The 15,794-nt window shown below is 41.7% G+C and overlaps 1 protein-coding gene across 1 annotated transcript in view; it reads right to left on the bottom strand.

Annotated features, from left to right (window-relative positions):
- The window catches only part of SLC1A3 (solute carrier family 1 member 3), a 78,849-nt gene that overhangs the window by 15,089 nt on the left and 47,966 nt on the right, over positions 1–15,794 (bottom strand). Inside the window, exon 4 of the mRNA XM_040495483.1 lies at positions 2,805–3,009. Coding sequence (XP_040351417.1) covers positions 2,805–3,009 — 205 coding nt within the window. The remainder of the gene's footprint in view (positions 1–2,804; positions 3,010–15,794) is intronic.

The following is a 15,794-nucleotide window of genomic DNA, read 5'->3' as shown; positions in this document are numbered from 1 at the left end:
TTGTTTCTTAAACACTTTTTCATTGTGTCTAAGGTAAAGATTGTATTGAGCTAAGTAGCATATGGGAAAAAAAGAAAGGTGTTGGTGGATTTTATGTCTTGTAATGGGACATATGGTTATCCCTAAGTGGGGCCCATGTAGTTCATATTTTCCAGGGAAATCTCAAATTCAACTCCTCTGTCCTTTTGTCAGACAATGGGATTTTTCACTTCATCATTGTATCTTCAAATCCCGCTCCCAGGAAGAACTAAAGTGAGAATGGAAACAGCTTTGGCTACACATGTTCTGGTAAACTGAGGTATTATTGAATAGTGGCCATTTTGGTTTTGTGCCATGTGTCCAGGGACTGAATGTTCTGAATCATATGCCATGGTCAGACTGCTGAATTTTGTTCTCTACAGAGTCCTCCCAAAGGCCCTCTGGGGGATGGGATATTTACTCTGAATTACTGGAGCTTCTGAGACTCCTTGGTAACCAACAGGGAGACGGCCCACAAAACTTAAACTTGTGGTACATGTAGCAAAGTTTGTCACTTTCTCAGAGCAGTGTTTGAGTTCATGGTAGAGTTCAAGGGACAACAATCTAGCCGGAGAGTCTCTAACCAGCTGTGTGACCTTGGCCAAGTCACTGCACCTATTCAGGTTTTAGTTGATTTATCTGTTGAAGAGGAGACTGGATTAAGCTATCATTCGGACTCCAAGGTTGAAGACTGTGGGAGGAGACATGGCCCAGGCAGTAGCAGAGCCCGAGATCCCAGCAGTTGTGTGCTATCAAAGTCATATTTTAAGGTTAAAAACTCTAGTCCCTTTCTTCTTACTGCCTAGACCATCCTATTTGCTTTTCCTTCCTATCTATGCTCTGTGAGTCTGTTTTTATAAATCTTGATAGAAATGTGGGTTTGGGAGATTTCAGGAAAAGTGCTCAAGCCAAGTGACTGGGTGGGGATAGGTTAGTCATACACCTGCCTACCAGTGGGGCGGGCAAGGAGAGGCAAAAACACACAGCATTCAGATGGATCAACCAGAATTGAGATGACAAGATCCCAATTCTTTAAACAAGGAGTAGAAATTATACAGAAAGAGAATACAATAAAATACTCCTAACCTACCTAATGGTAAAGTTCATGAAAAAATGGTGAAAAGCCTTAATTAATTTTCTGAACTAAATAAAATCATAGCTATCAGGTAACAACTTTGTATAAAATAATGTTATATAGGATGGCTTCTTACCTTCAGATAATTGTGATTAACTCCTAGAAAGGGCTTTTAAGAAGAGGATCTATGGGGCTGGGTTGTTCTTACAAACAGATGGTACAAAGTCATTCATGGTAGAAATTCAGAAGTGCTGCTGAAGAGAGCCTTTGTTGCTCAAATCTCTGCTAAATCTACCTGCCACAGAGCCATCCCTTGAGATGGCATGTGAAATCAAGTCCCTAGGAAGACTTTCTTTCAGATGATCAACGGGCGACCCTTTGGGGTAGGCATCTAGGATTGGTAAACCAGTCACTTTGTAAGAAAGTTGTATAGTAGGGAGGAAAGGGCCAGGTTTGGGGAGGATAGGTTGGGAAGGCTACATGGTGGAGGAATGCCAAGCAGGTGGGAAATATAGAGGCCTGTGCTGGGGTATCTTCCATTTGTCTTTCTAGACGCACTCTCCATCCTGCTCTGTACTCTGGGAGTCTGGCCCCTTGGGTTGTAGCATGTGGGCTCTCTTGCCTTCCGGCTTCCTTTTGGGTTTGTACAGTGGGATGTGCCGACAGATGACAGGGTAGTGGGACATGGAAGTGGATATGCACATTCTTCAGCTCTCTCTTTGACAGGTTGGGCAGCAGTGCTCTCCCTCTAAATTAGAGCTATCATTCTTGTCACAGGGCCTTTTCCCAAGACCACAGCTCTTCCTGAATTCCTCCCTTTGCCCCTCAGAGCTGGGGTGGCAACAAAACACCTTCCTATTGCCTTCGGTCCCCTGGTGCCTTACCACCCCTTGTAGGCTCCCTTAACCCTGTCTGTACCTTTGCAAAGCCCTCTCAGGGATCCTTTTGAATATGCAATATGCTTCCAGCCAGGATCTGACTGATGCAAGCGAAGGTGTGTAGAGAGAACAAACAGGAAGGTGTCAGGATCAAACCTTGGTTTACTTCACAGTTCTGTGTGAGATGACTCTGCCATCAAGTCCCTTTCAAGAATCAGATAAGACTCATTTGCAATCGGTGTATGGTCTATATACAAAACAATGCCAAAGAAGCCACCCTTTAATCTTTTCTTGCTGCTCTGCCAAATCCTTTCTTCATAAATGGTATAAAAGGAAAACCTTAGAACAAGTATGACCAGATGATCTTTAAAGTCCCTTCTGGACAGAAATTGTTGTGTATAATGGATGATGATACAGATGACAAATTCTAAATTAGAAGAGTCCAATCCACAGGCTATACTTGAACACAAGCTAACCTTAAACAGCAAAACTAGAAAAAAGTAGGTTAAGGCTTATTAATATTCCAAGGTAAGCGGCACAGCTGAAAGGAGAACCGAGGGATCAGAGAACAGAGTGATCAGTGATCAGTGAATCCTCAAAACAGGGCACTCAAAATCTATATCCTGTCTCTGTTCTTCTCACCTCTTTCCCATTAGATCAGAAAATAGAAATTTACTTTAATTTCTATTAGAAAGAAGTAAAGATGTGACCTTCATTGCAAAGCCCAGCAAGGCTGGTTCAGTTAGACACCTGTTTTGTGGTTTGATTAGCTCCCCCAAATGAGGGGTTGGGTGGTCAAAACATACCCAAAGGATGGGCTTGCAAGGACGTACCTGATCAGGTCCAGGAAGGCGTCCGCAGCTGTCACTTGTACAATTTTGCCTTCTCTGTGCATATTTTCCTTTGTGCCCTTCCCGGGGTGGATGATGATGACAATGATTATGCCAATCACCACAGCAATGATGGTCGTAGTCATGTAATAGACTACAGCTCGCATTCCCATCTTCCCTGACGCCTTACTATCTAGGGCCGCCATTCCTGGTGAAGGCAAACAGAAGGAGATTTTCAGGAAGTCAGTCCAAGGAATTCTCCAGTGGAGGGTAACGGAAACAGTATTTCCTTCTACACCCCCCTGCCCTCATTCCACCCGGCAATGGAATTTTACATAAGTTATGAGAACTTGGCATCATTTTTAGTCAAAGCATCATAAAAGGTGAAAAAAAAAGCGCCATAGAATAGCTAGTCATCAGCTGTGTCAGCAAACACCTGATCACCCTTTTCTTGCCTCAAGAGTTGATTTCACATGGCTCTCTAATAATATGAAAGGGACATTAAATTGTCTCCTACGTTATTACTGGATGGGGAGGCTATGAGTGTACATAGCGAGTAGCGTGTGTGTATCTGTAGATGAAGAGTTACTTAGAACAATTTTCTGGCAGGATAACTTGAGCATATTTCAACTCACTGTGGTGTCTCGCAAGGATTAACTGGCACTAAATATTCTTCCAAGAATTATTATTTTATATAAGTACTTGGGAGCTCTTTTTTGATGTCTTTATGCAAAATTGAAGCCATTATTATGATCACCTACTAACTTAGCTTCAACTTGCATTTAAATTAGACATTATGTTATAAAGCCAAAGTTCTCAAACAGTTTCTCTGTGGTTTCATTTTATTTCATCTCATCAAAATTACAAAAAAAAATTTTTTTTTTTTTATTTTGGTAGGGTTCTTCTCATGTTTCCACCTCATCCCCTGGGCATGGAGTACCTCATCTCATGTTAAACATCTTCACCCCCTTGTTTTCAGAACATTCTTCAAAGTCTACCTCAGGCGAGGTGTTATCCTAGGTAAAAAAGGAGGCGTGACTTTCAAGATTTCCCTTACTACTCTAACAAATGGAACACATCTTAATGCCTCTTGGATGGAAAAAAATGGAAATGATACAAACCCCTCAGAAGATTAGATTATAATAATATGAGCTCTTCTGTTTCACTAGTTATTTCCCCACTTTTCTTCTTTCTTTCCCCTCCTGAATCACACTAAAACTCTAAAATCCAATTATAGTACAATCCAATTATAATGAATTGGGCCTATTTTCTTTACTATTTAAAATTGTGTTTTTATAAATTGTACTAAAAGGTTATACTGTATCCCAATGATCAGTATCAGATTCTAATAGTGGTTCAATCTTTAGGTAGTGACCCTGTTCATACCAACATATTTAGAGTAAGGTAAAGTATTGGAAAAAATAGTATCCACAGTTGCCAGATAACTGGCTGGGTTTGCCCAAAAAAACATGATAGAATGGTAATGAGCTGATGTGGGGATTGAGGCCAGAGCTTTCAATTTATAATTTCATTTGTATTTGAACCCTGTTGTTCATAATAAACACTTATTATTATGCTTATGATACATTCTTATTTTTAACAACCACCTGTAACACAGATTTAAAAACACTTAAGTGACTGTCTCAGGTCTTAGTTAACAACAAATAAAATGGAGTGGGAACTTGAACTTTGCTTTTATGTAAATAATCTTCCTGTACCTTCTGCCTCTGAGAAAACCACTTGCAGCTCCCACAAACAACAAGGCCAACTTTGGCTTTAATGCATGAATTTAACTTCTCCTCCCCATGCATTTCAAGAAACCCAGGGCTGAGTATCCATTTATTGAGATGATGCCACTTCAACACATTCACCAACCTTCAAAATGGGCCAATCTGTTCTCAAAGTGTCCCGTCCCACCATTTTCATCCTCAGGTCTGAATCACATCTCAAATATTGTGGCTTCCTGTGCCTGAAATAATTTCTCTCAGAAGGGGCCTGCTCTCTTGCCCATTATAGCCTGAGCTTGTCACCACTGAAGCCTGAAATTCTTCTGCAGCAAGTGGTGTGGGCACAATAGGCCGGATATCTCTGCTAGGGGGTACCAGGCAGCAGTATTTTCTTCCTCTGAGATGCTTTCTTTCCCTCTTGCCTTCTATTCTGTAGTGCTGTTCCGTTCTCACGCCAACGCTTCTCTGACGTTCCTGCCCACTATTCCCGACCTATAGCTATTCAGAGAGAGCGCTAAGTGGTCAAGGCAGAGCACTGGAAACCAAAGTGGCAAACAAAGGAGGGGGCTTAAATCTCCCTCCCTCCCACCATGGGGTAGGGGTTGAAGTTATCCCGGAATCCACAGCTACAAGGCTATCAACTCAAAGAAATGAGTATTATTTATAGGATTTTATTTTTTAATTTAAAAATGAAAACCAATATAAAAGTATTTTCTCCATACTTTTAAATTCTGAAATAGACAACCACCAAGGCATTTTTTTTTAGCAGTGAGCCCAGAAGGAGAATCCACAGTCAAATGAGAGGGCTCACCCTCCTCTGTATATTGGCCCTTTTCCTTTGAAAGAGGATAAAGCAACAGCTGCTATTATTTCAGCCAAGGAAAGAGGGTTGTGTATGTGTTGGGGTGAGGGGAGTGTCTTCATTAGCCGATTCTCCAGGTAGGTCCTTTCCCAAAAGGGGGCTTGGCCTTCCCACCTCTGCCCCTGGTCCTCCATCTCCTCCTCACCACCCACCAGCCCTGACCATTCCCCTTCCCCTGAGACAGGCTTGTAAAACTAAAGGGGACTGGGGACAAGGCCACACACCGTCAGGAGGGCAAAAGCAGGACGGATGTGGACAGTGTGCCACATGCAGGGAATAGCCCGGATACTGGTGGAACCAGGAAAATGGAGGACGAGCTCTGGAAGACAAAACCCAATATGGGCAGTGTCACTCTTCCTCTCCCTTACCCAAACTCTGTGACCATCTCTGTTCCCCAGCCTCCTGAAATCTGAGACAAAGCTCTACATCAGAGACTATACACACATGTCAGATCATCTGGGGGCGAGGGTAAAGTACTAAATCACTTTGTAGAAAAGGAAACTCTGGCAGGAAGTGCCCTACATGTTTGGAAAGGGAAAGTTTTAACTGAACCTTGTCACTTCAAAATATGTGGAAGTAAAAGGCACCAGGGCAAGGGAGACAGGAGGTCACTCGGGTATGTAGGTACTGATGGGACTGTGTTACAACAACTATGCGTTTGTCTAAACATACATCTGAGAAACACATTCCTGAGCAAGTAGTAAAGATAATGATCTCAACTGCTCTCTTTTTCTTCATTAGAGCTGGGTTTAGCTAAACCAGACCCATTCAAGACATCTTTACATCTTTATTATGAATGGCAATTCTGCCATCAGAATTGAGACCTTCTTGAAACCCAAGAAATACTATATCGTACAATTGCTACAAGCACCATGACTGGTCTTCTAATGATAAAGACGTGTTTGTTATGTTTATATGCTTTATATATTTTGAATTAACTTTGGTGCTAGTTCACTAACTTACTCACAAAACCCCACCCCCAATCAATGGCAGACATTCATCTAATTTCATGTCAACTCTATGTTGTAGATGTCGTTGATATCATTCTGAAGGTAAAGATACAGGAGGTCAGAGAAGTTAAGTAACTTGTCCAGTGTTGCATAGCTAGTAAACGGCAGTGGCAGAATTCAAACCCACACTCCCAAGGGATCACTCTTTCCACTATACCTCTCTTCTTTTTTTTTTTTCAATGTTTATTTATTTTTGGGACAGAGAGAGACAGAGCATGAACGGGCGAGGGGCAGAGAGAGAGGGAGACACAGAATCGGAAACAGGCTCCAGGCTCTGAGCCATCAGCCCAGAGCCCGACGCGGGGCTCGAACTCACGGACCGCGAGATCGTGACCTGGCTGAAGTCGGACGCTTAACCGACTGCGCCACCCAGGCGCCCCAACTATACCTCTCTTCTTATGGACAAGCTAGGAGTCACCCACATTTCGTTTGCTTGTTATCCATGCTAGCTTTCTCTAACTCTCTTGCATCTGGGTTCAATGTTGAGATGAGCCAACTGGCTGGAGGAAAATTCTGTAGAGGTAGGTAACTGTGGAGAAACTCTGGCACGTTACTCGGCATTCCCTACCTTAAGAGGAAGTGGGTGACACTGATCACGGAAGGACTAGCTAGAGAATTAATCCATTAGTACACATTTCTCACCATTCCTAGAAAAGCAGCCAAGAGCATGTTCTAATGGAATGTAAAGGGTCATGGATACTTGCTGGCTGTGGGTATGTGAATCTTATTTTCCTTTCTAAAAACCAACCCATCAAGAATCAGCCATCAAGATAGCAATCCATTGATCATTTCTGCCTATTACATGTTCACCAATGAGGTAAGCATCTAAAAGGGATCAAACGAGGGGCTCCTGGGTGGCTCAGTCAGTTGGGGGTCCTACTCTTGATTTCAGCTCTGGTTGTGATATCACGGCTCAGTTCGTGAGTTTGAGCCCTGCACTGCACTCTGCACTGATGGCTCAGGGCCTGCTTGGGATTCTCTCTCACCTCTCTCTCTGCCCCTCCTCCTGCTCGAGCTGTCTCTCAAAATAAATAAATGAACACTTAAGAAAATAAAAGAGATCAAATGAGATGTTTTTCAGAATGTAGAAGATTAAGACTTTGCTTCAGATACCTGAGTATTTTAGGCAGCAGTCACTTTGAACAGAGAGGAAGGAAGAAAAGAGTTTCTTAATGCAAATAGGTAAATACGCATTTACCTCTTTGTTTATAAAGACAGTCTTTTGGTAATCAGTTAACAAACATGCACCAAAATTCATGGTTTTGGGGGATGGAGGGGGGAGGGAGTGTTTCATAAATATGTATGTGGAACTCTATACGTCTATGTTGTAAATTAGATTTCTTTTGGTATATTATTTGGTATGACATCTTGGATAAATGAAGTATGTATAAAGCCAAGTATAAAGGATAACATATAAATAATGTCAATTCTCAAGGCTCTATTATTTGCATGGATTTTATTCTCCCATCTGCTAAAAATCTGTGTCTTATCCATTCATGTGTCTTTTTATACTGCCCCCAATAACTCCTGTCTCTGCTTTTAAAAACTGAAATTTAAGGAAGAAGACTTCTGTGATGAATTGTCTTACTACTCATTCTCATGGTGTTTCATTGTTCTTCCAGGGCTGCTGGATCAGGCCCAGAAAGAACGGAAGAGGCTGGGGGATGGTAAGTGCTGATTCAGGAATATTGTCTGTTTCAGTTTTTATTTCATTTTAGATGCACTCCTTCTCCACAGTGGGCTTCTCAAATACTCATCTAATGAAAGCCGCCTGTTCTCCATCCTCCTAGAATTTCAAAATGGGCACACTTACAACAAGGAAACCAAGGATGAGCTCCAGCATGTACCATAGTCATTAGACTAAAGGTGATGAATTGTTAATAAGAAAGTTAAATTCTAAGAGTACAATATACTTCATATTTATAGATTGAAAAATGATCTCTTGTGTCATAAAGCAGCCACCCACTGCTGGAGCAGGGGCACGCTGGAACCCTCTGAAAGGAGAGTGAGCAAAAGGGTCCAAAAGCTCAGAGGAAAGGCAGGGAGGAGGTTGGCGGGGGCGGGGACTAAGGATAAAGTAAATCATTTTAAATCTAAAACTATGTTAAATTTTTCTTCCCTAAAGTATTTCCTTCTGGCCCCTTTACAGACTAGTTTGTTGAAAAAAAAAGTAAAGTTCTACATTCTATAGGTTCTGGGACAAAAGAATCTTTAAAAGAATCTTTAAAGAATCTTTAAAAAGTAAAAAGTTAAAAGTAAAGTTCTATGATTCTATAGGTTCTGGGACAAAGAGTCTTTAAAAAGTTTTTTTTTTTTTTCCAATAAAAGCTTAGAAAAGGTTGGTAATGATTGTATCACAGTTTTTGAATCACAACGAGTAAGTAACTAAACAATAGTTCAAACTGCTTAAGGCCAACCTCAGGTATTTTGGAAACATATTCTTTTTAAAAAAAAAATTATAGCTCAGTGATTAAGAGTTTAGGCTTTCACATGAGAAGACCTGGATTTCACTTCTGGCTCTGGTAGCATATGACCTCTGTAAGCCTCAGTTTCCTCAACTGTAGTATGGGAATAACGAAAGCTCCCTTACTGGGTTTTCATTGGCATTAAAGGGACTTCCATATTGAAAGCACTTAGCATAGTGCCTGGCACATAGTAAGGACTCAACAAATGTTAGCTGCTATTATTAAGCTTATAAGTAATAAGCAATCTATTCCCTAAGTATTATTTGCCCTCTCTAAGTCTCTTTCATCTAGACAAGAAGCTAATAATATTTGTAAAATTTGCAAGCTTAGGGAAAACTTATATAAAGAATCCAGACAAAGCAGCTTCTTGATAAATGCTAGTTATGATCATTATGTGTCTTTCTCTACAAGAATTTTAGTACCAAGAAGGCAGAACCATCTGTTTTATTCACTGATGTAGCCTCAGTGCCTAGAACAGTGCCTGCACCGGAAGGTATCCCATAAATACTCGAAATTGTTGTTATGCTGGGTAGCGGCCACACACATTTTTTTTTTTTAACATTTAGGTTAGGTTACTGTGACTTACAAGTACTAAAGTTGCTTTTTGTTTAAAATACTCTGTAATTCTGATTCATCAATTTTAGTTTCTCTTCCCCCAACTAATCCAAAATAGTGAGGTTCATTCTATCTTGAAGAGGGAGAGACAGATCTGGTGGGGAAAGAGTGGCTGAGTGTTACCTGGGAGCTTCATTTCCAGAACCGGGGGGTCATTCACAGCAAGGTGTCCCTGGGATGGTCAGGAAGGTGGAAGGCTGGCACACCTCTACTATTCACTACCAGGAGCACCCTTCCTCTTTCCCTTCCTCTCCCACTCCTATATAATTTTCCATCTTTTACTAACATGATGCAGTCTTGCAGATGAGCATAGATAAGTAACTGCTGAAGTCCTATCTGTCCACATGTTAACAGAACGAGTGAATAAGTGAAAACATAAACATAGAAAAGGGAACGGAAGAGAGAGATGGGGTCTGACAAGTGCTAATGATGCAGGTCATGAAATCAATTCAGTGGGTTATGACTATTTTTTTTTCCAATAGTGAAAGAGGACAGAATAGAAAATATTAAAGGTGTCGCCTGTGATAAAGTTAAGTATTATTTTGTGGATCTTTTTTCAGCTGTGTGTGTGTGTGTGTGTATGTGGCCAGGTCCCAATATAAAATACATTTGTATCTTTTCTTCCTGTTTTTTTGAAGGGGGCACCCAAATAGGAATAGATTTGTATTTTATTTGTAGGTTCTAGTAAAAAAAAAAAAGTAGCTTCCAAACATTGGTAGATGCCCCCATTCAGTTAATAGTAGACGTTTAAAAAAGGAGTCAGGACTCTGTCGTTGTCATCTTCACTTCCTATGACCTTGGGCTGCCCACAGCACCCAAAAATGTATGTCATCTTGCTAGTGGAGACGAAGGAGATGAGGGTGCTGATCTCTGACATATGGTCAGTTGAAATGAACAGAAATTCTGCAGACGTTGGTAAGAAGGGGACATTTTTGAGAAGAGATTTAGCTTCATGCAACTTTGAGCAAAGAGGCATTTACTTTCATCGGTGATTCTTAGTGAAGAAGAGTCAAACCACCTGTATAAGCAGCTGAGAACAATTTTGTGAAATTCACAGTCAAGTAAATCACAAGTATCTTCCCAGGGGTTTCCACCTTGGCCAAAGTTTCCTTCCCATGTAGCTGTTCATAATATCACAAAACTTCATATTTCATTCACCTATAATACCACTTCATTTTATGAGGTTATATTGCATGAGAATGACAAGGAAGCTTCTTTACAAATTTATTGCTTGTGATGGCATATAATTTGTCAGGCAAATTGATTTTTAATTCGACCCTTAAAACTGTCAACGAAAGTCTTTCTTCGAGTTCTACAGTGTACTAGTAAAATGAAGTGTGGAAAGGCAAAAGGGAAACGTTCTATTCTGAAAGATGGGTAAAGAGTAAACTCAAAGGAACAGACAATATTATTTAGTGGAAGAAAAAGTCACACAAATCACCTTTTATCCCTAGTCTTCTAGGACTAAGCAGCCATCCCTTTCCTCTGGCTATAGCCATCCTCTGAAAATGAACTTTCTTTTTTTTTTTTTTTTTTAATTTTTTTTTTTCCAACGTTTATTTTATTTTTGGGACAGAGAGAGACAGAGCATGAACGGGGGAGGGGCAGAGAGAGAGGGAGACACAGAATCGGAAACAGGCTCCAGGTTCCGAGCCATCAGCCCAGAGCCCGATGCGGGGCTCGAACTCACGGACCGCGAGATCGTGACCTGGCTGAAGTCAGACGCTTAACCGACTGCGCCACCCAGGCGCCCCTGAAAATGAACTTTCATACGGGGAAGCAGCGAGGGGAAATTGAGACCCAGCTTTCACTGCTGCTACCTCCAATATCAAAGGCCTTCCAGTGGCCTCCTTGACCTCTGGTTGGGAATACTTCTCCTGGATTACCAGCTGGTGAGGTCCTCTGAGTGGTCAAGGTCGCTCTTCTCTACACTAGTCTTAACCATCCACCAGACTCTCAGTACAGCCTAGCACAGCCCTGTGATCATTCCAGTGACATGGTCTGCCGGGGAACCTGCCATGGGGACTTCCTCTCTCTCTCAGCAAGGTTTCAAGAGAACCTCTGAAGAGCCAGCTCTGAGATTCACTTCTCACAGGCCCACAAGCTGCCGGCACAAGACCCACTGAGAGGTGATTTAGATACCCATTTACCCTTCACATTAGCCCATCCTTTGCTCACGATATTGGAATGTGCTGCACAATATGGTTTTCTGAAGAGGAACCAGGGAGTAATTCATCTTCTTTATGTGTGCTAAGCAGAGCAAGAGGGAGAGGCGAGCAGGACCCATGATGAGCTGGGGAGTAGTGATTAGTAACAGCTGACAGCCTCAGACCAAGACCCTTTCTTTGGTTACCTCATTGTAACAGCCGAGCACAAAGGAATGATTGTCTTCTCGCCAAGATTTAGAAACCCAGGACCACAGAAAATAGCAGCTAAAAGAAAAAGCGTGGGTTGGGCCATGGAGACAAGGAGCTGATCAGACCAACTCCTGGTTATACCTGTGAAGCTAGGCTTTGAAAAGAAACCCCTATCATGTACAAAGATGTGCCAACATGCAGTCAGCCATCAACAGCACCCACCAGGACCACTTATGTGACCAGGGAAAGTAGGTGACTTCCCTCACAGTAGAAAGAGTGTGTGGAGAGCAGCAAATTACTTCAGCTTAATGACAGGAAGTTCTTTGAGGGCCAGAGCTCCAGCCCCTTCTGCCTTTTCCCCAAAAGAATCATGATTTACAACCAATCACTAGATGAGTAGCTTGCAATTTCCAAAGCAGCCTCTTTACTTTGAATTACTGGCTGTGGAAAAGACCTTTATGTCCTGTGTCCCATGCGACTTTCTTCGGAAGATGGTGGTCAAGACAGCATGTTTCCCTGCTGGCAGAATGCTGAGTGGGACTAAATTCCACAACTGGGCCAGACTCGTTCAAAGTTAATCAAAAGGCATCTCAAGCTGACTGCAGAACATGTCAGGCTCAAGGGGTTCCCTTTCTTCCCACGGAAGGCCTGTCCCTCACAGAAGAAAAGGAATTGAAAGCCGCATGGAAATTGAAAGCAACATATGGACATTAAAAACCAGTTCGACCTGGCCCAGCTTCCCAGAACAGTTGAGGCAGGAGTGTGTCTCCACCTGCTGAAATGAGGTTGGGAAGCAGCAGAGATTCCTGGGGCCAAAGGAGCCATACCCACAGTTGCAACTCGACATCCATCCCATTCCTTGCCATCAAAAGATTCTGGAATCATCACCACGCTGAGAACTTGGAAATGGACCGAGGTTAAGTTTGTTTATTGAAACGGAAATGAACATATTCTAAAAAGATACATTTCTTATATATAAAAAAAGAAATAAGAATAAAATGTGTTCACTTTAGCTATTCTCGAAATTAAATCTAGGATGTAGGACCTTATATACTATATACAAGAATAAATTTTCAAAAATTTCAGTCCATGTTCTGGCCAGTTAAAAGAATGTGACAGTTAAGTCTTTGGGGACAGAGCTGGGGTTGAACAGAGAAGGAAGAGAAAATTATGGAGACAAGGGGTTGAGAGAATGACAGAAGGAGAGAAGAGAGAAAGACGAGAAGGGAGACCACCAAGCAGAGAAGCGTGGGATGGAGAAAAAGTTCAGTAGGTGCTTTATCTCAGTCAGCATATTTCTTGGGCAGTGGCCAACACACCCCTTTTCAGTTCTGATTAATTTTCTCAGCATTTAAAACTTCATCAGTTGTTCTTATCTAATCTATAAAGGAATAGTCGCACCCAAGGAGGGGGAGATTATGCTCCCGGCTACCTGACCTAAACAATAAAGCAGTATCACTTCACCCAGTGAAAAAGACTGTGGCAAACTCTAGAATGGGTTGGCTTCCCTTACATCTGCCTTAAGTATAGTAAGAGAACAGTCTCTCCTTGAAACAGGAAAAGCTGCATTTTTGCCCCCAGGGCCAAGGGCGACAATGGAACTGAATTATTCCTGATATATTCCACCAGCAGTGGTGCAAGACTTTTGCAGCTTTTCCCTTCTACAAAAGGGAGTTGTTTCTGCATATTCTACCTTAGTTTTGCAACCTTTGTACATAGTTTCTGTGTGCTTCTCAGTTTCATACTTTGATGTTTTTTAAAGAGGTATTTAGAAATTCCCACATGTTCTCCAAAGAAAATTAGGGGCAGCCCCTTCCAACTCCACTTATCCTGAATAGACTTCAGGGATATCCAGGAGGGTGCAGAGACAGGGAGTGGAGATGGTGTGTGGTTGATTTGGCACTGATGTTGCATGGATTGGATTGTAAAAATTATTCTTTAACTTGGAAAATGAGGATAGGGTGGGTAACAATGCAGTTGCCAGTGTTTGGAAAAAACAACTACTGGATGGGTCATTGAGTAAAATCTGGTAACATTAGATGGCAAAAAACAAAACACAAAAACAAAAACAAACGAACAAAAAACACAGAGAGAGGGGAGAGTGAACTGGCAACATTGTTAAAAAGGGGGATGAGATAAAATATTTATAAATAAGGTAAGCGAAAGCAAAGTGAAAAACTGAATTCAATATGGGAAGTCTGGGTGGCTCAATTGGTTAAGCACCCAACTCCTGATTTCGGCTCAGGTCATGATCTCATGGTTCGTGATTTCAAGCCCCATGTTGGGCTCTGCTTGGACAGTGTGGAGACTGTTTGGGATTCTCTCTCTTTCTCTCTCTCTCTCTCTCTCTCTCTCTCTCTCTCCCTCTCTCTCTCTCTCTCTCCCACTGCCTCTCTCCCTCCCTCCCTCTCAAAATAAATAAATAAACTTAAAAAAAAAAGCTGAATTCAAATGAATGATTTCAAATGAATGATTCAAATAGCTACCATGGCCCCATCGCAAATAATGGAAAGAGGTAGCAAGGCAGTGAAGTTATAGTAAGGATAGTAAGGGTATGGTAAGGATAACTTGACCTTACCACCAGGACCATGGTGATCATGCCTGAGAGACCAAGACCTGAGCTGAGGTCAAGAGTTGGATGCTTAACTGACTGAGCCACCCATGCGCCCCATCTTGCTTCTTTTAAAAGTGGCTATAGTCATTGCTTCTACAATTAAAAAAATTTCACTTATTCATGCATTTATTCAACTTTTATGAAGGACCTTCTCAATACTCTGGCCAAAGACATGATTGATAGGGTCCTCATGCATTTTAGTAGATGTAAAATTTTAAAATAGATTTTTGTGAAACAGCCCTGCACAAGTAAAATGCATAAATTATCCAGCAGAATGATTTGGAATGGAACTGGGAGGAAAACGGGGAAATCTGTTGGTACGTATTAGAAGGAAATGGTTGTAATAAATTCCGGAGTTTGTTTGCTTTGAATCCTGGCTCCATCACTTGTGACTGGTCAAGATATGTAACCTCTCAGTGTCTTAGTAAATGAAGGATAATAATGGTATTTACTTCCCAGGGTCATTCCAAGGAATAAATGAGTTTGATGTACGATGCCTTAGAAAGATATCTGACACATATAAGTTAGCCACGATGATGATGACGCATATGTTTTTGTTTTATAAAAATATTTTTAACTCTGAAGGGTTCCTTGGAACATGACTATAAAATGCGAGAACTCCATCAGTAAAATCAGACCCCATCCTGCTAGGCACCTGCTAAGTGCTTTATCTCATTAAATCCTCCCAAACCCGCAAGGTTAATAATGGTCATAATAATGGTCAACCCCATTTACAGATTAGGACACAGGGAGGTTAAATCTCTTGCTCAGGATCACACAGTTAGTAAAAGTGGCATTGCTGGCATGTGAACTCAAGTTTCCTTGCCTCCAGAACTCTCTCTTTAATCCCTACATTGACAGCCCTGGAGATTCTTTGTGAGATAAAGTCTTTGCACTGGATTTGTATCAATTGTTGACTTGCATTTGATTCACCTAAATGGGGAGCTCTGGCAAAAATCTGTTAAATTCATATTTGAATGGATGCTCTACATCACAACAAAAAAGGATCACGCACATGTTGAAAAGTCAAGCAATGGTGATGAATGGCTACTGTCCAAGCACTGAGCAGCCTTCACTAGAATTAGTCTGAGATCTCACTGAACTGGGGAGTCCTAACATGCAGGCTTTATTCAGAAGTCGATACACCATTGTACATTTTAAATCAAAGGAGAAAGGAGGAACACTCAACCATGGATAATTTCACACTGCAAAGGCCTTAGGAAGTTCCTAGAACTCTCATGTCTCTTGGTGAAGCTGCACCGCCCCCCCCCCCCGACCCCCCGCCCATTCCCTTTAGAGTATCAGTTATGGAACTTTCTCTGAGTCTATCCATGATGGCGCTC

The sequence above is a fragment of the Herpailurus yagouaroundi genome, unplaced genomic scaffold, assembly GCF_014898765.1.
Source record: "Herpailurus yagouaroundi ecotype Mexico unplaced genomic scaffold, PumYag 29, whole genome shotgun sequence".
Taxonomy (NCBI): domain Eukaryota; kingdom Metazoa; phylum Chordata; class Mammalia; order Carnivora; family Felidae; genus Herpailurus; species Herpailurus yagouaroundi.
Note: the sequence above shows the minus strand (reverse complement) of the source record. Positions and strands in the feature narration are given on the sequence as shown.